The sequence below is a fragment of the Staurois parvus genome, unplaced genomic scaffold, assembly GCF_062004578.1.
Source record: "Staurois parvus isolate SC_StPar_1 unplaced genomic scaffold, SC_StPar_1.0 ptg002140l, whole genome shotgun sequence".
NCBI lineage: Eukaryota > Metazoa > Chordata > Amphibia > Anura > Ranidae > Staurois > Staurois parvus.
Genome location: NW_028319936.1, coordinates 6,168,713 through 6,191,324, shown reverse-complemented (window position 1 = coordinate 6,191,324; position 22,612 = coordinate 6,168,713). Strand labels below are relative to the sequence as shown.

The window sequence follows — 22,612 nt, the reverse complement described above, 5'->3', positions numbered from 1 at the left end:
TGATCAGGTCCATATGAAAACCAGACAGGTAGACCTGATCGGACCCTTAGTGTAAAAGGGAACTTTACTGCAGCAATGCCCCTTCTCTTTCTTTTACGATTACAGCTGTCACAGTAACAAAAATCCCCAAAACAAATAGTTTTGACTCTCCCAAGTGGGAACACAGTGATAAAAACCTGACAGATATCCTATCCCATCCGTATTCTATCCAAAACGAAATAAAAATATATTAGCTGGAGATACACTTTGTAGTGTAAGTATGAGCTTACCATGCCCTTTTTAAATCCAGCCCTAAGTAACTTTAAGAGTCCATTCACATCTAGGCGTTTTGTATCGCGGGCAGAATCTCAGCAATTCTGCCTGCAATTCCAAAACGCTTTGCAAAACTGACAGATTGCACTATGCTTGTTTAGGCACCATTCAGTTACAATGGCACCTAAATGCAGGTGCAATTTTGTCACAGTTGTCACTCAATAAATCGCACTGCAATCGCGGCAAACTACAACGTGCGAAGCTTGTCACCCAAAAAGGAGCAGGAGCTTCTTTTAGAGTGACAAGGTTTGCACAATTGCAGCACAATTTTTCATTCAATGGTTGCTGCAGAATCTCACCCGCGTTTAGATGCCATTGAAAATGAATGGTACCTGAACAGGCATGGTGTGATTTGTCAGTTTTGCAGAGCGTTTTGGGATCACAGGCAAAATTGTGGCAATTCTCCCTGTGATACAAAATGCCTAGATGTGACTGGAGCCTAAGTGAATTTATTCATGTTGCAACATAACTAGACAGAGAAATCGATAGCTCTAGCATCATTGAAGCCTAATTTGAAAAGACATTAGAGATATCAATCTAGTATTTTTACTTGCCCACATTAATAACCATGATGCGGAATAAAGAGTGTACTAGCTGTGCTTGAACTTAAATGTATCACCAAGCAATAAAAAGAAAACAGACTAAAGTGAAAGGAATCATCAACCCCTTCTGAAAATAATACAATAAACTATTAAGAATGTACAATGAAAATACAAACATCCCCCTAAGGTGAGCCTTGTAAGTACTGTGAAGTCTGCTGGTTATGTCTGCTCCCTTTTTAGCCTTGCTGAAACACTAGGGAAATTTAACAAATAAAAAAAAACACCTTTAAAAGAGAAAAGTTATTACATTCACCTGAGGTCCTCGGGAATGCTGAGTAGTCCAAATCTAGTGTGAAGATGCTGCAGCACAGAGCTGGGAGTGTCTTCTCTAGGACATTTGGAGAACTCTACATTCCCTGGATCTCACCAGAAGGAAGATGACATCACCTTCACCTATACTGTATTAGGTGCAAAGTCCACTTTAATATTAGAAAATAAACTTTGCTACATTTGCAGCTAGTTATACTCGAATCAGGAGAAGTGCTGATTTGCTGGAATTGTTGCAGATAAGTCTGATCTGAGAATCACACAAATCAGGAATCCAGGCAGTTGTGGTTTGCAAATTGTATGATTCCCTGAAAATTTGAAGACTCTATGGGGGAGATTTACTAAAACCGGAGCATGCAAAATCTGGTGCAGTTCTGCATAGAAACCAGGTTTCAGGTTTTATTGTCAAAGAGTAATTGAAGTTAGAAGCTGAATGGCTACCATGCACAGGTGCACCATATTCTGAGTGCTTCAATTTTAGTAAATCTCCAATAGGGAAATATCAATGTGAATTATTGCATTTGCAATTTTCCTGGTTTGTAAATCAAATTGCACATCATTATTTGTAAACAGGCCAGCTTTGAAATGTCTGTGTTATTTTATAGTCTGACTTACTAGAGATCCTTGATCTCTAGTGTTCCCTATACTTATCTTTTATACATAAATCATCCAGCAGGGGTGTAAAGTTTTTAAAGCCTTTCTTACAATACATCATAGTCATAGGTGCTGTAAAGTGTTGGAGATTTCTTTTAGACATGCCTCAGTGTTATCAAAAAGGCACATCTTTACAGGATCAACAAAGAATCCAAGTAAATGTAATCCCTTTCTGCGTAACATATAGCTGCTAAAGCTGTGTATCAAATTTTTTTTTCATGAAATCCTTTTTTTTTTTATGAAATCCTTTTTTTCTTCTTCTTTTCATCCTTTTTTAGATGTCAAAGCTGTTGATCTCCAGTCTCTTACAGCCACTTCTTGTCTCCATGCACCCACTGCAGCATTAACCAATCATTACTTAAAGTGGGCAAAATGTAGTGCCCCTCCACATTTTCCAGGCCCCCTACTTTGTAGAAAACGTAAAATGTACCTGTAAAAAAAAATGTATTTATACTTAATTTACCCCCCCTATCTTACACATCACTGGGCATATTGTCTTCTTGCTTCTGGGAAGATTTCCAGGAAATGCAGAGCAGACAAAATCTTGCGGGAAGATACTCAAGCCATTGCAAGTGTCTTCTCTCAAGATATGGGCTGCTCTGTATTTCTCAGGACCTAGCTGGAAGGAAAGTAACATTATCCTCATCTAGACACCACGGGTAGAAGAGAAGAGTGAGGTAAGTATATATCTACCAATTGTAGGTGATGTGTGAAGGGAGAATGGGCCTGAACAGTGTAAGTAGACTCATATTACTGCAAGGTCCACTCTAAGACCAGCTTCTAGGTAGTAGCAACAGTGGATCATTACTTCACAATGTATGTCAGGACACATGCTGCTAGTATGACAAGGGCTTATGTGACAGGGTGACAACCCAGGGGCATATTTGGGTGACAGTTGTTTCCCCATAACAGGAAATGCCTAGGTGAAGAACTTCATGGCAGAATCACTACCAGAAAGGTCGAGTATCTGGCTGCTCGGCCCGAAAGATACATAAAAGAAAAAAAACCTTATGAGACTTTAGTGCAGCAAACTAGGACATTACACATATACTCAAGAAAACTTTTTAAAAAAAGAAATATCAGCTTTATTACATAGACATACTTGTAAGAAATACATAGTTTTTAAAAAAAACATTTGCTCTGACAAATATTACAAAATAACTTTCTTCACAAAATGAGAGAATCCCTAAATAAGGGAGAAAGTTACATTGACGCGTTTTGATCATGCCACATTTTTGATCTTCTTCAGGGGGCATAGATACAGAGAGAATTTCTAATGAACACATAGAAGTAAATCATAATATGCATATATAGACAATTAGTCAATGGCATTATATCATTACCATAATAGTACTTACAAAAAATATTAGTCAGAGCAATTGTAAGATGATGGCATCCAGGATGAAACCACTTGAACCGAAGCCCCAACAGAGTGGTCACTCAAGGAGAACAAGAGTGGTCAGATGTCGATCCCATGGAAACAACAGCAACTAGTAAACATCAGATCACCTTCTACGAACATCACAAAAAACAAAATGAATTGCATACAAAGCTTACCTGATGGGCCTAAAGGATGATACTCAAAGTGATCTAGAAAAAGTAGGACTAACCATGTTAAAGCATGGCGAATACGCATAATAGATTGAAGTATTTTTCATTCAGTGGTGAAGATATCACTGGTCCCACAGGACCGCAACTCAGGGCAATTACTTAAAAGATTGAAATACTTTTTTCTTCAATGGTGAATTTGTCACAGATCCCATAGAACAGAAGCCCAAGATAGTTAGTTGAACTGCGATGGAAATCAAAAGATTATGAATATACCAGCACAGACTGCCTTGGATAGTATTAAACCTCATAATTAATATGGCTATTCACAGTACTTACTGGAATATAGAAATGTAGAAGTATCTTTGCCTCAGATTAGTAAGGTGTGGAGATATAAAAAATCTCAGCAGGGAAAACTGTATCAAGATAGAGTATCTATAATAAAAATCACGCCAAACGGTGAGAGTACTGACAAATTAACATGATAATAAATGTTGATCTTCCACAGAGGGACAAAGATCATTGCTGACCAAACCATCAAGATAGCACAGGAAACCACTTTAAAGACAAGAACACCAAACCACTGATAAAGTGTAGGAAACCTCAGCAAATATGAGCTGCGTCCAGATTTTTTACCTATGGGAAAGGTAAAATCAAACCATAAACACACTGACAAAATGTTTTATAGCGATAACTACTTCTCTTCACTGAAAGGATGTAAATGCTCACCAAACCATGAAGATCATATGAAAGACCACCTTCAAGACAAGAAGCCAAGAACCAACTGCAATAATGTATACAATAAATAGGGTTCAATGCGGGATACTTATCTCATCCGGGGGTGATCTAATGCACTTGTGCCACCAGTCCAAGGATGAAGCGGCAAAAGCCGTAAATGATGCCAAAATGGTGTTTCCATGTCACCACTCTGGCATCCATGAAGGAGAAGGTGTCCCCTGGCATCCACCGCCAACACCCGTTGTAATGAACATGACGTCATGATGTCACGCCGGCGCCCGGTGTGAATATGTGGCCATGCAGGGCGCATGCGCGGCGACACACAACGTCTGGGGCAGTTATGGGACGGCACGGGAGATTTCCCCCTGCAGGCCACAAAAGAAGGGACCTTCTCCACGCTGTCAGGGATGGTGGATGAGATAGAAGGTACAGCATTTACAAATTGTTTCACCAAATCATCGTCTGTTAGAATTGACCAATGACATTGCAGGATTTGTCTAATCTGTAAATGCTGATTGGAATACCTCAACACTATAGGAGTAGGCTCTTTTGCCATATCTACTTTTCTCTTTTTTTGAAACAAGAGGTCAGGCCATGACTGCCGACAAGTATGATTATATGCTTTGCGTAAGCAAGACTTACTGTATCCTCTATCAAGTAATCGCTCTTTTTGATTCTCTGCTTCCTCTTGAAAGCCTTGTTCAGTGGAAAAATTACACTTAAGCCTTAAATACATGGCAGAATCACTAGGTATAATTTAAACAGAAGGTGCAGATTTAGGGCCTATGTCAGTGGGCTTTTGTTTACTTTAAGCAAGTTTTGTTTCCCCATACAAGTACATAGAAATGAAAAATCTACTTGAAGTAGGTCAAATGAGATCAGTTGCAGCTCAATGCACCTGTAAATAAATTTTGAATGATCTCAGAAGCATCTCAAACCAATGTCCAACTGATGCCATTGACACAAGCTCAAAGCTGGTCCACAAGAGGCCCATAAAAGACTGACAACAACATTTGCAATCAGTTTAACATGTTGCAGTTTATGATAGTTTACAACAGGTTTATATCTACTTTTACAATGCAGTTGCCTTTTCTCTTTTATAATGTGTTCTGGAAAAAATGGATGTTTTTTCATGAATTGTCATAAGCAGCGGGAGAGAAATGTATGAATTACAAAAGTCATTTACAGGACAAACCATCTAACAAATTATCTTTTCTTTGTAGGATGTCCCTGCGTTGCCATTCAACAAATCATTTTTGGAAAGAAATCTACCATCTGCTCGAGGTTTAGTGAGGTTCATTGGTTTCTCTACTTTTTTAGCAGTGGCTACTCTTGGATTCTTTGCACACAAGAAAGGATTTGTTTTTCGAGTTTAATATTAATTCTTTTTATTTTCATTTAACCAAGCCTTCATGAAAACCAACCAATTTGGTATTTGGATGTGTCCATTTTAGAATCAGATTTTGAATTGGTGATCATAAACTGGACAAATCCATTTTTACCGCTTAGTAGACTCTTGGGTTTACTGATAAAAAATAAAATCATTTAAAAATTAACTTAAAACATGATCATAAATGGTACCTCCCAAAGACAAAACAATAGTTATGAAATTTTAATATGTAATTTAACATGTGTAGTGGAACATGTGTTATTGGCTATATAACATCTCTGGGTTTATAGACCAGAATAACTAGTGAGCTATGCATAGCAATAAAGTAACTCAGGATAGAAAGCAGGCCAAGTACTTACAATAAATGGTTTCATCAGCCATAAGCCTTCTGTGGGACCCTCAAAAGATAATATGGGTCAATGCATCCTTACTGTAAAACATAAAGATGTTGATGGACAAGACAAGTCAAGTAATTCTAAAATCATTAACCTATTATCCACTGGTAAACAGTTCCTTACTTAGGTTTCTAAGAAAATTAAAATAACTGCAAGTTCCGTAAATTACCCTTCCATCATTTGTAGAGTTTAAGAAGAACTGTTATCGTTAGGGCTCATGCACACAATTTGGTGCATGCACATCCATAATTTATATGCATCTGAACACAGCAGTATTGTGTCCTATAATTACCCGACTGAAACACCTTTGATGGCAGAAGAGCCTTTAGGTACAAAGGTAGGGAAATAAAAAAGCTAATGAATATAGCTTTTAAAGTGGATTTGAGGGCAAAAAAGCAAATTAAGTGCATCTTTGTAAGATCTGCACATTGTCCCACGTTTTATTCCTTTAAAGACCCTGCATACACTTTAAACATAAAAACTTTTCATTGAGTTGAGAGTGCCCATCAAGCTTTTCTATGTCTTAAAAATATTAAAGCTTGTGGATCATACAAGATCTAGTGAGAAGACAATATGATGGAAAAGTGAACACGCTCTTGCCTTGGAGCTGTGGATTCAGGGTTTTAATTTTATTAGCATGCAGTATGTAAATTTTCTGTGTGATTTCATGGGTTTCCGCCTACAATCCAAAGGCCTGCTTGCTTGGCTTGGTCCATTGCCTTCATTACAAATTAACCCTTATGTGTACATGTGGTTGGGACTTTAGATGTGAACTTCTTTGAGCGACAGAGTAATATGCATAATATGTGAACAAAAAGCATTATCAGTTAAAAATATTGGTTAAATATATATATGTCAAAATATATATTAGAATAGTTTTCACTAATAACTTTTATTTGACAAGATAAAATATCGAAATGCTAAAACTATGATTTTATAATGTATACCTGAGAGGAAATCTCCCCCATTTGTTTCTTAAATCTCTTTGGGACTCTAATCTGCACACTTGTCATAGTAATAATGAATTTTAATCTCCCTTTTAGATTTACAGTTTACTGTATATTGAAGAGGAGCAGGAGACAGAACACTAATCAGTGCTGCAGCAGATTGGCTGCATGTGCTGATCGAGCAAAAATTTACCAACAAGCCAGTTTAATAGATCAGCTTCTCATCACAGAAATGGCCATACATGGATCACAATTCCAACGGTTCCTGCTGAACCAGATCAAATTTTGATTATGTGTGGCCAGTTATGTGGTGTAACAATAGCCATAACAGCCCATGCAGTTGCTATGGGGCCTGGGGTAAGAGGGGGGTATTAGGGAGGCTGTTAAGGAAAGCTAAATTGTGAAGGTTCAAGTATAGAAGAACTGAAATCAGGCCTCACAATCATTTAAATCCCAATGTTGGTTCCTTAACAAGCTTCAATACATGAAAAACACAGCTGTACTATTTTTGACTAGTTCAGCTCAGGATAATGCCAGAGCGTTCACACCTGTACTGGGACATCCATTTATTCACATTGTGGTGGAACACATAAATACAGCACATTACTTTGCACTGCGGTGACATTCATAAAACTGCAGGATTTAACCAGGTTACTACAAGCACAAGAATTATTCCAGGCTTATTCTACAGATAGAATAGGGAACCCCTTTAAATGCTCAACATTATTATTTGAGTGCATTTATTTTATACAAGCTATGGATTTAAATAAAATCTTTGAAATGTAAAATATTGCAAAATGGTAATTCAGATCAATCCATTATCAAATAATTTTACCTTTTAGCAACTGTTAAAGCAGTATGTGTTTAAGAAGGGAAGCTGTAGACTTTTATTTCTTAATAAAATTCAGACATTTCTTTCACTTGCCTATGATTTTACTACCATTCACTTGGTTTAGATGCTAATCACTGCACTTAATATTCTTAGGTAGTTTAATTCACTTAGCACTGTTGCCATATGTTATATGGAAAATGGCTTGAAACTCTTTATTTAGATTTTTTTTTTATTAAATCTTATTTGTGCCGTATAACTGAGGTTGGGGATTTCTAGCTCTCCAGATTACTGAACGTGACAGTAGTATGATTTTGTAACACATTGGGGTTGATTTACTAAAGGCAAATAGTTTGTACGCTGCAAGTGCAATTGCTCTAGATCTGAAGGGAAGCTCTGCTGACTTTTTTCATCCAATCATGTGCAAGCAAAAATGCTGTTTTATTTTTTTATTATCCTTGCATGTGATTGTGTATTCTTTGCAAAGTGAAGCTTTGCCTCATTTAATAAGCTTTGGAGCAACTGCACTTGCAATGCACAGTATATTTATCTTGAGTAAATCAACCCCAATTGTTTTTCTTATTTTATGTGCAGTTTTACTTTGAAAATTGTAATTTTCCATCTCACCACCCACAGAGCACTAGACCCCCTGATAACCATATGCAAATAGAATTTTTTTTAAACGTATTGACTTGCTTGAATAAGCTTGGACCTGGCCACTGTTTGCTCATTCTGGCAAGTTTAGGCTTTTGAGAAGGCTCAAGCATGAGTAAAGGCTCATGCTTTTTGAGGGGGGAAATTGATAGTTCAAAGAACACAGAGCCATCTCATGGTGCTTTTTACTCAGTGCTGTCCTTAGTTTTCATTTAAATTAGGGATACAGGCCTTATTTAAAGCTGAACTCCAGGCAGATATATAAGGCGCAAAATAATGTAGCTCTTTAATCACAAATACAGAATTAAAGCTGAACTCTGGACCTTTTTTTTCCCATGCAGTAAGGTTGTGCCTGCAATGCACGGGTCAACTGCTTGTTCTGTCTAGGGGTCAGCAGAAAGCATCTACTCACCTGATCCTTGGATCCTCTGGAAAACGGTGCTCCCCCACGGTCCAGCGTCCACGGACTGTTCCTGGTCTATGCAGCTTGCTCTGGATCTGATGACGTCAGGAACGGTCCACTTTTCTGGAGCGTGGGGGTGCTGGACTGGTCTTCTGCTGGGAGGATCAGAGATAAGTTAAGTATATCTCCGTTCTTTTCTACCCTAGAAAAAAAATTAGGAGGTAACCCATGGATTGCAGGCATTGCCCCACTACATGGAAACAAAATGTGTGCAGAGTTCAGCTTTAAATGTATTTTTGTAAAATTAAAAAAAAAATAGTGATTTAGTAATAGCCTTTTGCAGTCTATACTGCAGTGTGAACAGCAGAGCTGAGAGAGAGAAGCAGCGCAAGGAGCCATTTATTTATGCAGTAGTGCAAGTAGGAGAGAGCAGAGCAACTGATGAACTTCTCAGTATGCTGCTTCTTTTTTTACTGTCCACGCACAGAGTGTGGACTCAGGATGTACATAGGACTTGTAAGTGAAAGTAAAAATTCAGCAGAGAAAGATCAGGCCTCTCCCCCTACTGGCCAGACAGGGCTGCACTGTGGGGCTGAGCTGTAAAGAAATTGAAACTGGATAGACAGAAGTAGAGTTCCTAAAACAGCTATCATGTATGTATTCCATCCATGTATTTAGAAGTTTGTCTGGATGTCAGCTGTAAATACAACCCTGTACATGTGAGAGTAACCACCTGTACCACTTACCTGTTCTGTCCAAGGACAGCATAGTGTTTACTATCTCTTATACTCCCTACCTCCTAATAGAGATGGTTGCTTGTGCCAAGATGAAGACAAAGATGGTTTCTGTGTCAGACTTTCTATTCCTTAAACCAGTCATAGATGGTTCTAATCTTAGTCGGTTCAGCAGGGACCATCCGGAATTCAAACCGTGTATGGACAGGCTGAATGTACCCAGGTTGATTGCTCAAGCTAAGTACAACCAGCCTGTCTGAGTATACATGAGATTATTGCTAGCCACTAGCCATAATCACAGTGTTCTCCTGGCACTGTGTTGATGGAGGAATTGAACAATTTTCTTTCCTGCAACCCATGAAAATCACTCCATCTATGGCTGGCCTTAGTTGCCAGTCTGTGTTCATCTCAGGATGGCCTACCAGTTCTTTTGGGAAGTATGGAGCACTGAAGATTAAAAGGAGTTACAAGCCCATGCAGTGACAATTTTTTTGCAGCAGGGCCTAGAGATAATAAGGAGTGACTAGTCCATGCAGTGACAATTGAGGTTACTATTACAATGTTCCTGGTTTTATCTCATTTTTTTTGCTGCAGGCTCTAGAGGAGTGTACTAACAAGTTTTAAGTTGGCTTCAAACCTATACATCTGTTTTATCTGTGTTTTTTGTGTTGCCTAATGCAAGTGTGGGGTCATGCCCATCATTAAGCTCTTTAATGCTATCAAAATGCAAACATTACACCATATGTCAAGGCAATAATACATTTTGTTCAAGTCTGCAATAAATGCACATCTTCTCCATGTTTTATTGCTTTAAACTCGCTGCAAGTGCAGAAAAATAAAGCACATCAGCCCTGCCTTCTTCATCCCTGATGCATTACAAACAACACAGACCTCTCCTCATCTCCCCTTCATGTCCACAACCCCTCCTTGTTCACAGGCAGAAAGCACCGGAAGATATCAGCTCACAACATTTTTGGCAAAATCAAATCATATTTTTTGCACATATAAAATATATGTAAAAACACTTTCAATGTTATACTTAGCAGACCAAAAGAAAGCAAATAAAGGATGTTTATTATTATAGTTTACATACCTCTCCACTTAATTTTTCGGCACTGCAGGTCAGCACAGTGCACACATAAACAATGTTCACACATAAACCTATGAACACGTGCTAATGTGTGTTAAAATGCATAGGTATGAGGGCCCTTAAACTGCATTTATCCTTTAATAAAATATCAGTTTATACATGAGGGGCTTTTTATTCTTAAAATAATTATTTCATGTATTACAGAACAGACAATCTTGGCTTTCTCTAGGAAGCCGCCTGAGTTTACTTGACTAGACAGTATTTGTTATTATGACCATGATTTCATGTGTTATGTGTTGTCATAGCTGCTGCATTCATGTGGTATTATTTTATATTTTGATAGATATATAAAGATCAAATTTGATTTTAAAAAAAATGTAAAGATTATATTACAGTCTATAGTCTAAACTGCACAAAGAGTATCTAGTTAAAACTTTGCAATCAATAAAATTTTATCATGATTTATTATACTGTTGTACATTTGTGTTCTTTGCAAAAAAAAAAGATCCATGGTGTGGATTGGAAGCCACTCAGTCCTTGAAAGAAATATGATAAATACTAACACATAGCATAAACAGGCAAACATTCTAACCATGGTACAACAATGTCAGGAACAAAAAATGGAAATGCTCATACCAGGAACCAATAGAGATTCATTTCCCAAACACGTACAGGCATGCAGTTTGATGGAGATGTGATTTCAGTGCCTTGGTTGTGATCTTTGAAGAATTTATCCACAGTGCCTGCATCTGCAGAGATCAGTGAGTGGTTCTAAATTCAAAATGTGTTTTGCCCTAACGCGTTCTGTGCATTGAGCTAAAAAAAAGAACATTACTTGTTCTACCCCTCTGTTCCTAAAGACTTACCTGAGTCCTGTCACAATCCAGGGCTGTCCTGGTTGCAACACCATTCTCCTCTTTTCCTGGTCCCATAAGAGACACTGAAAGCAGCAGAAGCCATAGGCTTCTGCTGCTGTCAGTAAAACTCCTGTGAAAAGGGAGTGGGGGTATGGCATGTCGATGTCTATGGATGCCCACAGCCCAGATCAGGAGCATGCCTGTATGGGTTCCTCCATAGCAATTGGCTTGGTAAGGGAGCGTTCGAGGGAAGAAGGAGTGGGCAGCGTGGCAGGGGACTTCCAAATACAGAGGCAAGGAACCACTCTGTGCAATATCATTGCATAAAGCAGGTATGTATAACCTCTTTTTTATTTTAAAAAGCCTTAAATATCACTTTAAAGCTTTTTGTTACTGCTTAAGATTATGTAGATTTTCTATTGTTTAAGTATTATAATGTGGTATTGTAAAATATCCTGAATGAACTTGGCCAGTAAATTTGGCTACATTTTCCTTTTTCAGGCTTGTTGGAAAATGTAAGTTTGATCAGCCTGCTATGCCCAGCTTTACTTAACCACAGCTCTCTAACACTAGATCAGAGTTTTTTTACAAAATGCATCCAAGTGTGTTCAATGTGTGTAGTACTGGCCACTCCCTGAGCTCACAGAAACCTTGCCAAGACACATTAGAATATAAGAAGGAGATTTCACAGTATGGGGAATATTTACTAAAACTATTGCACACAAAATCTGATGCAGCTGTACATAGAAACCAATCAGCTTCCTGGTCTTATTGTCAAAGCTTAACTGAACAAGCTGATTGGTTAGTATGCGCAGCTGCATCAGATTCTGGGTGCACAAGTTTTCGTAAATCTCCCCCTAGGTGCCCAGAGACTAGAGGCTCAACAAAAACTCAGTATTGGAAGCCTGATACTAAAGCTTGTCCATGGCAGAGGCTAAAGGAGAAGTACAGCCAAGCTCTCTTGGTTTTACTTCTTCTGTGGATCACAGGAGTATAGTTCATTCTGCACTCCTGTGACCCACTTATTATTATACAGTATTTATATAGCGCCAACAGTTTGCTCAGCGCTGTACATTACACGAGACAGTAAAGTACAATTCGATACACAAGGGGTTCGAGGGCCCTGCTCCTTGGAGCTTACAATCTAGGAGGGATTTATAGCTCACTTATAGCTGACATGTGATCCACCGAAGAGTCTGGAGCCGCACCTGGCTCAGCCTTTCAACGATCCGTTCAGAGCCTGAGCCAGCCACTCCCTCCACCTCCACAGTGAGTGTGGAGGGGGAGCAGAGAGCGGTGACTGACAGTCACCGCTCTCTGCTCAGAGTGGTTGTGAGAACTCAGCAGTCGTGATCGCTGAGTTCTCGCCCTTAGAGCCATCAGGGGTACAGATGCAGCATTGGAGTGATGCTGCATTAACCTAGGGAAGTGTGATTTTTAATTTTTTTTTAAATAAATACCATTTCATCAGAGTGCAACGTGGGCAGAGAGCACAGGAAGTTTCAGCTCATGACATTCCTGGCAGGATCAATGTTTTTATTTTTTTGCTGAGCAAGTCCCTTTAATTGCTATATTTAACATATAACAATGAAAAAAACAGAGAAATTCATTGTTAGGGTTTACACACTTTTAACCAATTTTACTTACTGTATAGAGCTGCTATTTCAAGTCCCATACAGAGTTGCTGCAATTCTGTTATGATGAAATTCTGTAATCTAATGATAAGCAATGTTGCTCACAAAGAACAACTGTGATGCTGCTCACAGTATAGTACATTCCTGTGCAGCATTTACTGACCTTGGATCCTGTCCATTTTGCAGGGTGGGATGTTATCTCTGTTTTTACTCACCTCTGCTCTAATCTGTTATCTTAATGACCTACAGTTGTGAGCAGAGAAGTAAAAAATTGCCACCGAAGCAACCTTTCATATTTGATTGAATTTCAGTCCAAAAAGATGATTATAAGCAAGTGTATTAGTGTTCATTTAAAAACAGGAAATCCACTCTTCATTTCTAAAGCCGCCAACTAACGTTCATCCCAGTTTGCAGATAACTGCATGGGTGGGTCACCACTGACTTTCTTTCTCAATTATCTGCTCAGATATCATTTAGAGGGGATGGAAAATCTATTTGTGCAATAACCACATCAGTACTTGCATTCCATTATAGTGCAATTTAACTGTACACGTGTATGGCCAAACTGTTAATCATTAGAATGTCTAAGATCAAGTCAGGTCAGGTAGTCTAAGTTTTCTTACCTTCCTGGCCAGCTTAGAATGCAGATAGAAAAAACAAACTGATTGCTATGCATAAGACATAAGCTAGCCATACACAGCTCATGAATTTTAAAAGTAAAAATAAAAAAATTCAGTAGCCACAACTGCCTAAATGCTGGAAGTGGCTGCATCTGATAGAATGCGGTCAATGTGCAGCCAACGATTTTTCACCTTAATTGGTTGGTTTATGAATTGACTTTTGTCAAGCTGGGTGGTGCTTGCAGGTCCACCCACAGCGTTTGAGTTGACAATGGCCATCCATCTTATTAGCCAACAAGATTTGAAAATTACAGTTGCATGGCTGAATTTAAAAAGCAGCTACACTGAGAATAAAACAATCCTCTCTGGGTGATCACTGTACATTGCAAGGATTTTTAACAAACTTTGTTGCAGATTTCTACCTGATTTTGCTTTGGAGAATTGGCTGGTTTTTGTGTGTAGAGTGACTCTAAATGGGAGTGACATTTTCATCATTATATAGGATCTGCATCCATTAGAAGTGACTAAGCCTTTGGGAGCAACCCACCAAAAATTAACGTTTTGTTGCAGGGATGCCTATAATCTGACCTGCATTTTAGAGCAAATTATATCAGCAGGAAATTACATTTCTGGGGGTGTTCAAAGCACTGATGGTGAAGAGAAAGGCCTCTGATTGCCATATTGCATTGAATTGTACAGAAAATTACAGCTGCTGAATGAAATGGAAAGGTAATTTTTAACAACATTTAAGAGAAATTTTACCTCCTAATATTTTTGTTTTTCTTTCCTTGATTACCTTGATTATGGGGCTGGGCTGAGGACATCTCAGATCATCACCGACAGAGAGGATCCAGCATTGTTCTACTGTGATCATCTTCTCAGGAGAGAAGTATGAAGTCATCAGAAGGCTGCTGCAGCTCTTCCCAGTTCTGATGCAACCTTCTGATGACATGCCACTAGCCATGTCCCCTCCTTGGATAGTGAATGTGGGTGATTTGCAGGGTTCCCGGGGCTTCGTGGTATATAAACGTCACATTTCCCAGGAGGCATCGGGGCCACTGACATAATTCACCTAGGCAAATGACAGAGAATAGGGATGGGTTGAACCAAATTGTGTAAAAAAAACAGGGAAAAAATAGAAAAAAGCCACTATATGTGCGCAGCAGTAGGGTGACAGGATGAAGAGGAGGTGAATTTAAACATCGGCTTTAATTTACAATATGGCTTGTGTAGCAATTGTATATAATATTTATTTTTCATTAAAGTAGAGTTACCAATTAAAGATCCTTATTCCTTTGTAAATCTTTGTGAACTGAGCCTTATGTGTCTTGCCCATTCTTATAAATGTCTCAACATATATCTGAACAAATTAGATGTTTACATAATTGCAAAGTCCATAAAATTTTGATTAAGCTCTAGCTTTGCACAGTAGAAAAAGAGAAAAAGATACAAATGAATTCACTGATAAGCTTCACAGTAAATTTAAATTATAGAGTGAATATGCAGTTTATGAGGTTTTTTAAAAAGCTTTCCATTCTATCTGAAAAGCATTTGGTAGAATTGTTTTGTGGTCACATTTTGTTGTAGCAGTACTGAACTCCTGAGTTTCATTCCAGTCAAAGGTATTATCTGTAGGTTTTATGCTTTTAGGGATTCCTCTAGGTATTCTAATAATGTTGCTCAATCCAAATGGATTTTGATATGTTATTTGCCTTCCACCTAGTTGTTCCTAATGAATGTGTGGCAGGAACATTAGACACAATCAATGTAAATTGTTCAGCATAATATGATGGTCTTGTATAACTGTATTAGCAAAAGGGCAAAAGCTTACCTATTCAGTAAACAGACAATACAGAAAGGCACATCTCTGTAGTGGCAGAGAACAGGAGTGCACTTTGGTACAGTGACGGAGAGCACTGAGGCATGTGATGGTGCAGTGCCAGGGAACTCAGAGAAGTGGGGACGGTGATAGGAGCAAGGATGGGGGTGGTCAGGCGCACTGGTGGTAGTGGGCGTTGGTCTGCAGGTGTGGTGCAGAGAGAGAAGGATGAAGGCCAGTTCTAGTTGTGAGACTGTGGTGGGATTGGCATAACGGTGCAATGGTGGGGAGATTTTAGACATGGTGGTGAAGGCACAGCAATGACAAGAGAGGGTGCTGGCATGTCGGTGGTGAGGGGGGTGATTTTAAGAATGGTTGTGAGTAGTGCCTCCTTTGGAGCTGTCAGCTCTAATTCCAGATGCATTCCTTCCTTTTAAAATCAGAGCTCAGATGGGGGGAAGGTTTGATGGGGTTAGCTGCCAGACTAGAGGTTACAGTGCCTGCGTGAGCTGCAGCATTAGCTGGGAGGTAGGGAGGTGGCATGACAGGGCCAGCAATTAAAAAGCCAGGTCCAACTGCAACACAGACTCATGAGCTGCAGGGTTCATTCTGGCTATGTTTCTTGCTGGCTATGGAAGTTGTGGGACATTGGTCTAAATTTTATGCCTATGTAACCACACATGCCTTGTAGTGACACAATGGAATTAGCGACTTGCTGCTGTTGCAGATGTGCCAGCTATTGATGCCATTTTGGGTTATCCCCAAAAACTCAACACTACCCCCAGAGCAGGGCTGACATGTAGAGACAGTGTTGCTGATTTCCCCTAACTTGCAGTGATCTTCGTTGATGCCAATAATCAGCACAGAAAGTCTTCCATCACAAAAAACTTTTTATGGCTCCCACATGTCGTATTATCCACTGAAGAAAGACGAAAGATAGTTATTGGTGACAGAAGACTTTCTGTGCTGGAAGCTAATTGATGGTAAGTGCTGGATGTTTTACGAGATAAGCAGAACTATCACTAAATGCTGGGTCTGGGCTTTGCTTCTTACGCATGCAAAGTAGAACCCCATAGACCTCTACAGGTTTGAGAGACAGCTCAGTCTTATGCTCCGGACAAATATTTGGGGTTCTACTGGACATGCGCAAGCAGGCGGAAGTAGAAGACACACGGGCCTCAGGTAAACATTGCAGCAAAACACGGGTGGATTTGACGCCAGAGCTGGGTGATTATACAGTGAAGGAGGGGATGGGTGGGTAAGGTTAGCATTCATTCTATACTATAGTCTTTAATTTGGTCTATCAAAAGGCAATTATATATGTGTTTAATTAATTGCATGGCCACTTTTTTTAACAATAAATGTATCCAACTTATTAGACTCCCTGAACTGCTTCAGAACATATATTATTTGCTATTATCTCAAACATACAGTTTAGCAGCTGAGAGTTAAAAAGCTGGAAGTTTATTAAATGTTGAAAGCACCTATTGCTGCAATTTTGGGATTTTTTATGGACTATGGGGACTCCTAAATCCCCCTAATCCACAAATCACATGGCCAGCAGTGCAAATCAAAATGTAGTGCCCCATTTACACTATGCCTTTCCATTGCGATGCACTACTGCATGCTGTGTTGAATTAAGGCAGCCAGTTTTTGTAGTCATGTAATTTATGAAGTGGTTGTTTGACATTTGATTGTAACCCCTAAATTACAATATCTTTGTGTTAGCCAGTGGATTTATTGGTTATGTTTTTATGTGTTGTTCAATAATAAAATTTTCATGATTTTATGTAAAGTATTGCAAATGTAATATTGGTTAATTTTCTGGTTGTGTTGATATAGTCACTCTCACTGCATGGTATATTCCTGTTTCACAGATTGAGACACCAGTTCCATTATCTGAATCTCTGTTTCTGTGAGTGAAACTCATGTATTTTTGGGATATGAACAGATAAACTATTTTGGAGTATTGATTGTGAGGTGGAGAAAAAAATATGTTGCCTATAGTTAATGCGGGAATTTCCAACAATTAACAAGACACAGTTCTCCACTGACTGCCTAAGAATTAACATTAGCATAATCTCTATGCACTAGTCACCGCTCTATATCTCTACTAAACATAGACTTTAAATTATTGACAAAAATTTTAGCTAATACTGTAGATTTATACCCTTGATGCAACCTCTAATGTATCCAGACCAGGTGGGTTTTATACCATGTAGAGAAGTTAAAGATAACATAATCAGAGCTCTAAACATGATATACCTAGCACAGACAAAGAAAATCTCCACCATCCTCCTTTCTACCAATGCTACAAAGGTTGTTGATTGAGCCAACTGGATATTTATTTAAACTTCTCCCCTATGACTTGACCTTGGAGCCCAAATGAGACATTGGACCTCCACCTTATTCTACCTACAGAATAAAATAACAGGGTTTCCCTTTGTACCAGTGATATTTGTTCTGACTGTAGAAACAGTTTTAGGCCACATTGGATATAATCTAAATAATTTAGGTCTTCCCACAAGTAAGGCAGAACACAAAGTAGCCAGATATACAGATAATCGTCATCATCACCCACATAGAAACATCCTTACCCAACCTACTGGCAAAATTTAAATATTATAGTTCCATAACCAACTTCAAGATAAAGATACAAATGTCAAAATTGCTGAATCTAACTGTCTCCACTCAAAAACTGCTCACTCTTAAATCCAATTTTCCTTTAAATGGACTCCAAACATTAAGTACCTGGGTATTCTGTAAACATGATCTTCAGGCCACCTTCCATTCCTTTCTCAAAGAAAGCTCACACAACTTACAGAAATGGCATCTCAAATATTTCTCCTGGTTTCACAGGAATACTGTAGTTCTGAGACCCTGTCTTATGTAACAAAGTCACTTACAAATTTTATTTTATTCAAACACTTTATTGAGAAATAAAGAGTGGTACACACAACACATGTACATTCAGTTTGTGTGACACATCAAACTGTGTTAGTAAAACAAGTTTTACATTTTTTTCTTCCAACCAAACAGTACAGAAGGTCACTTCAAATTCCTTAGACATTGTCTAATTTTGTTAGTACAGCAGATTCCCCCAACACTGGCCCTTATGATGAGGCCCCTCGTCTCCCTTTCAGGTCTCTTACTCTTCTATACAGCCGAGATTGTTGCCAATGAAACAAAAATGAATTACATTTGAAGTATTCTATCAAGTACCAACTGTGGGGGAGCCCCAGGGTGTGTAACCAATTTTGCCATATAGTCACAAATTTTTCAGGTGATTTTGGCGTTGATACATCAGTTTTTCGCATATAACAGTAGAGTTCATCTGTTTTATCCACACTTTCCTTGTAGGTGGATAGGGGGACATCCAATGTCACGTGATTAATTTACATGCTATATATAGTAGTCTCAGTAGTGCAATGAGTACAGCTGGCTGGTAAGCTTCTGTATCTAGGTCTCCAAGTAGACACGATGTAGAGTTCCAAGACATAGTGATATAAAATACTGGCGATTAAAGGATAAGTTCACCTTTTAAAAAATAATATATGCACATTTTTTTTTTGCAGGTAAAAAATTGTGCATTTATAGGTTTTTTTAAGAGCCTGCAAAGCATTGCACCCTCAGGCTCCTCATACAAGCAGGCAGTTACACACTGGCAGGAAGAATCAATGAGCTACCTAGAGCGTTCGACAGATCCCTGATAGTTTATTGAGAAAAACAAGCTGACAGCCACAAAGGATGTTGGTACTTATAGTTTATTGATTCACAGAACTGTGAATGAATGACCCAGCTGTGTGGGCTGGGCCCCACGTGGCTGCCTCCTTTTCAAATAGTGACAGCAGGTACGGGGAGAAGATCCCCAACCTGCTGTCACAGGGAGGGGGGTCAGGGAGTGGCTGCAGGAGTGGGAATATGTGGTGGAACATGTAACATGTTCCCAAAGGTGAAATTATCCTTTAATAACCTTGGTGTTAATTATCTCTGTCCAGTATCTAGTTACTGTATTTAATCATGTGTATTAAGTCCCTTTGATCTCTGATGCATCTGGGACAGATGGGGGAGTCTCTCCTACCCCAGTGGTATAATTGTAAGGGGGTCTTATACACTTGATGTAAAATAAAAAACCTGAGTTAACTTATAAGACGAGGACAGAGAGAAGTATGAAAGCCAGTGTTTTTTTAGTGCTCCATCAATATCTTCCAAATCTCATTCCCATTTTCCTCTACAAGACAAAACTGGTGTATATATACAGAAGATCATTCCTTTTTTTTCTGTGCTCAGTGAATTTAAGCGTGGTACCATGATATGATGGCACCTGTGCAATAAGTCCATCCGTGAAATTTCCTTGCTTCTAAATATTCCACAGTCAACTGTTAGTGATATTATAACAAAGTGGAAACAACTGGGAATATCAGAAACTCAGCCATGAAGTGGTAGCATGCTGAAGCTCACAGTGTGCAGAAGTCGCCAACTGTCTGCAGAGTCAATAGCTAAAGACCTTCAAACTTCATGTGGCCTTCAGATTAGCACAACAACAATGCATAGAGAGCTTCATGGGTTTCCATGGCTGAGCAGCTGTATCCAAGCCTTACATCACCAAGTGCAATGCAAAGCGTAGGATGCAGTGGTGTAAAGCACGCTGCCACTGGACTCTAGAGTAGTGGAGACATGTTCTCTGGAGTAACAAATCATGCTTCTCTGTCTGGCAATCCAATGCATGTGTCTGGGTTTAGTGGTTGCCAGGAGAACAGTACTTGCCTGACTGCATTGTGTCAAGTGTAAAAGTGTGGTAGAGGGAGGATTATGGTGTGGGGTTGTTTTCAAGGGGTTGGGCTTGACTCCTTAGTTCCAGTGAAGGGAACTCTTAAGGCATCAGCATACCAAGACATTTTGGACAATTTCATGCTCCCATGTTTGTGGGAACAGTTTGGGGATGGCCCCATCCTGTTCCAACATGACTGTGCACCAGTGCACAAAGCAAGGTCCAAAAAGACATGGATGAGACAGTTTGGGGTGGAGGAACTTGACTGGCCTGCACAGAGTCCTGACCTCAACCCGACTGTCAGGAATGGACTGGCCAGCAATAGTGGGACTCATCTGCCTTATGAGCTGCAGTACCAGGGCTGGCCAGCGGGTGCTCCCAGCAATCAGAGACTCAACCTTGCAGCCAGTCAAACACCTGGAACTAATTATACTGGTGTATTTAAGGGACATTCAGACCTGCAGACTCTGCCTTGGTGTTGTGTTTTTCCTGGGCCCTGTATCTTGTTCCTGCATCCTGCTCCTGTTCCTGTTCCTGTCTTGTTGCTGACCCGGCTTGATTCTGACCTCTGCTGACTTCTCCTGTTCTGATCCCTGGCTTGTGACCCCGACCATTCTCTGCCTGACCCCCTGTACCTACCTGCCTGTTAGTTGCTGTACCCTGCTCGTGACCTGACTATTCTCCGCTTTTTCCCCCTGTACCTACCTGCCCGATTGATATTGACCCGGCCTGCCTGACGACGCTTGCACTGTATGTACTGTTATCTGTGGGTGATTTGGTTTGGTTCGTTTGCACTGTGTTATGTTTTAGTATTGCACTGCGTTTATGTTTGTATTGTTAGTGTTAATAAATTGTTTATAACTTATCTGAAGTCTGCGTTTCCCTGCGTCAGTCACACACTTCTGGTCATACCCGGGAGCTCTGACATTACACCAAGGCCAATCCTGACCAGAAGTGGCTGCACAGGGAAGCCATCTTGGTTTGTTGATGGGAAGGATGGATCTGGATGAGGTTGCGTATTTATATCTGCTAGTGTTTGATGACAGGGAGTATGCTTATCAAACTCTGAAGGAGTATACCCGGGATGAACTGCTAGAATGTATACGGCTCGCTCATGTTCTAGTAGATCAGGGCACAGAGTTCTCTGAGGTGCAGCCATTGATTGAGGTTTGTGCTGAGTTGGTTTCATCTGGTACCCCCGAATGCAGGGATGAATTTTTGCCACCATTTAGTGCAGACCAGGTAGAGTCCCTGGTATGGTTATTAGAGGATGATGTGGGTTACTTTCTGGAGCGTTATTCCACATGTTCACCACAGGTACTAAGAGATTGTATAAACGCAGTGCAGTCTTTGGTCAGACAGGCTTTGTGTAAGCTCAGCTTTGTTCAACCCATACTGCAGACATGGACAGATTTGTTACACCCAGCCTCAGTCAGCTTACAAAGACCCAGTCCTGCTTCTAATCTATCTCCTCAAAGCTCTACTCCTGTATTCCCAACAGCTCCTCCAGTTACAGCCCAGTATACTTGGCTATCTACCGCATGTCAGTACCCTGTTCCCACTCGCTGCACCTATCCTGCCTTTAACCCTGTAAAGAAGCCCTCTGTAGCGACTGTTCCTTCCCCTGTTCCATCCTCCAGCTCTTCTCTGTCTCCATCTGCTCCATTCATTTGCAGACCTGCGTTTACTTGCAGTGCCCCAGTAGTTAAAACCAGAAAAAAGCGAAAATTCTTTCCAACCAGTACCATCCTGCCAGTATCCAAACCGGTGAGCCTACCGTCTGAGAACCTGCCTTCCGTGGTTCAGCCTGATGCCTCTCTTCAGCCTGATGCCTCTACTCAGCCTGATGCCTGTACTCAGCCTGAAGCCTCTACTCAGCCTGAAGCCTCTACTCAGCCTGAAGCCTCTACTCAGCCTGAAGCCTCTACTCAGCCTGAAGCCTCTACTCAGCCGGATGCCTCTCTTCAGCCTGATGCCTCTCTTCAGCCTGATGCCTCCACTCAGCCTGATGCCTCTACTCAGCCTGAAGCCTCTACTCAGCCGGATGCTTCTACCCAGCATAATGAACTGATCCAGCCTGATGATCCTATTAGGCCAGTTGACTCGATGCCTGCTGTTGATCCAGATGATCCGGTACCTGATCCGGTGCCCGCTGTCGTGCCAATTGACTCAGAGCCCGCTGTCGTACCTGGTGACTCGGTGCCCACTGCCTTGCCAGATGACGCGGTGCCCGCTGGCGAGCCAAATGACCTGATGCCTGGTGACCCAGTGCCCGCTGTCATACCTGGTGACCCGATGCCTGCTGTCGAGCCAGACGATCCAATGCCAGACGACTTGGTGCCCGCAGT

At 40.2% G+C, this 22,612-nt stretch overlaps 1 protein-coding gene across 3 annotated transcripts in view; it reads left to right on the top strand.

Moving 5' to 3' along the window:
- LOC149432483 (amine oxidase [flavin-containing] A-like) overlaps positions 1-11,031 on the top strand; it is a 135,445-nt gene extending 124,414 nt beyond the window's left edge. The window contains exons 15-16 of one of the 3 annotated variants that reach the window (XR_016308990.1): positions 3,892-4,030; positions 5,345-5,477. Coding sequence is in view for 2 of the 3 variants with exons in the window: in XM_089665132.1 (XP_089521258.1) it covers positions 5,345-5,497 (153 nt within the window). In the remaining variant the exon portion in view is untranslated. The other 2 variants (XM_089665132.1, XM_089665133.1) reach the window with 2 other exon arrangements.
- Positions 11,032-22,612: the final 11,581 nt, after the last annotated feature.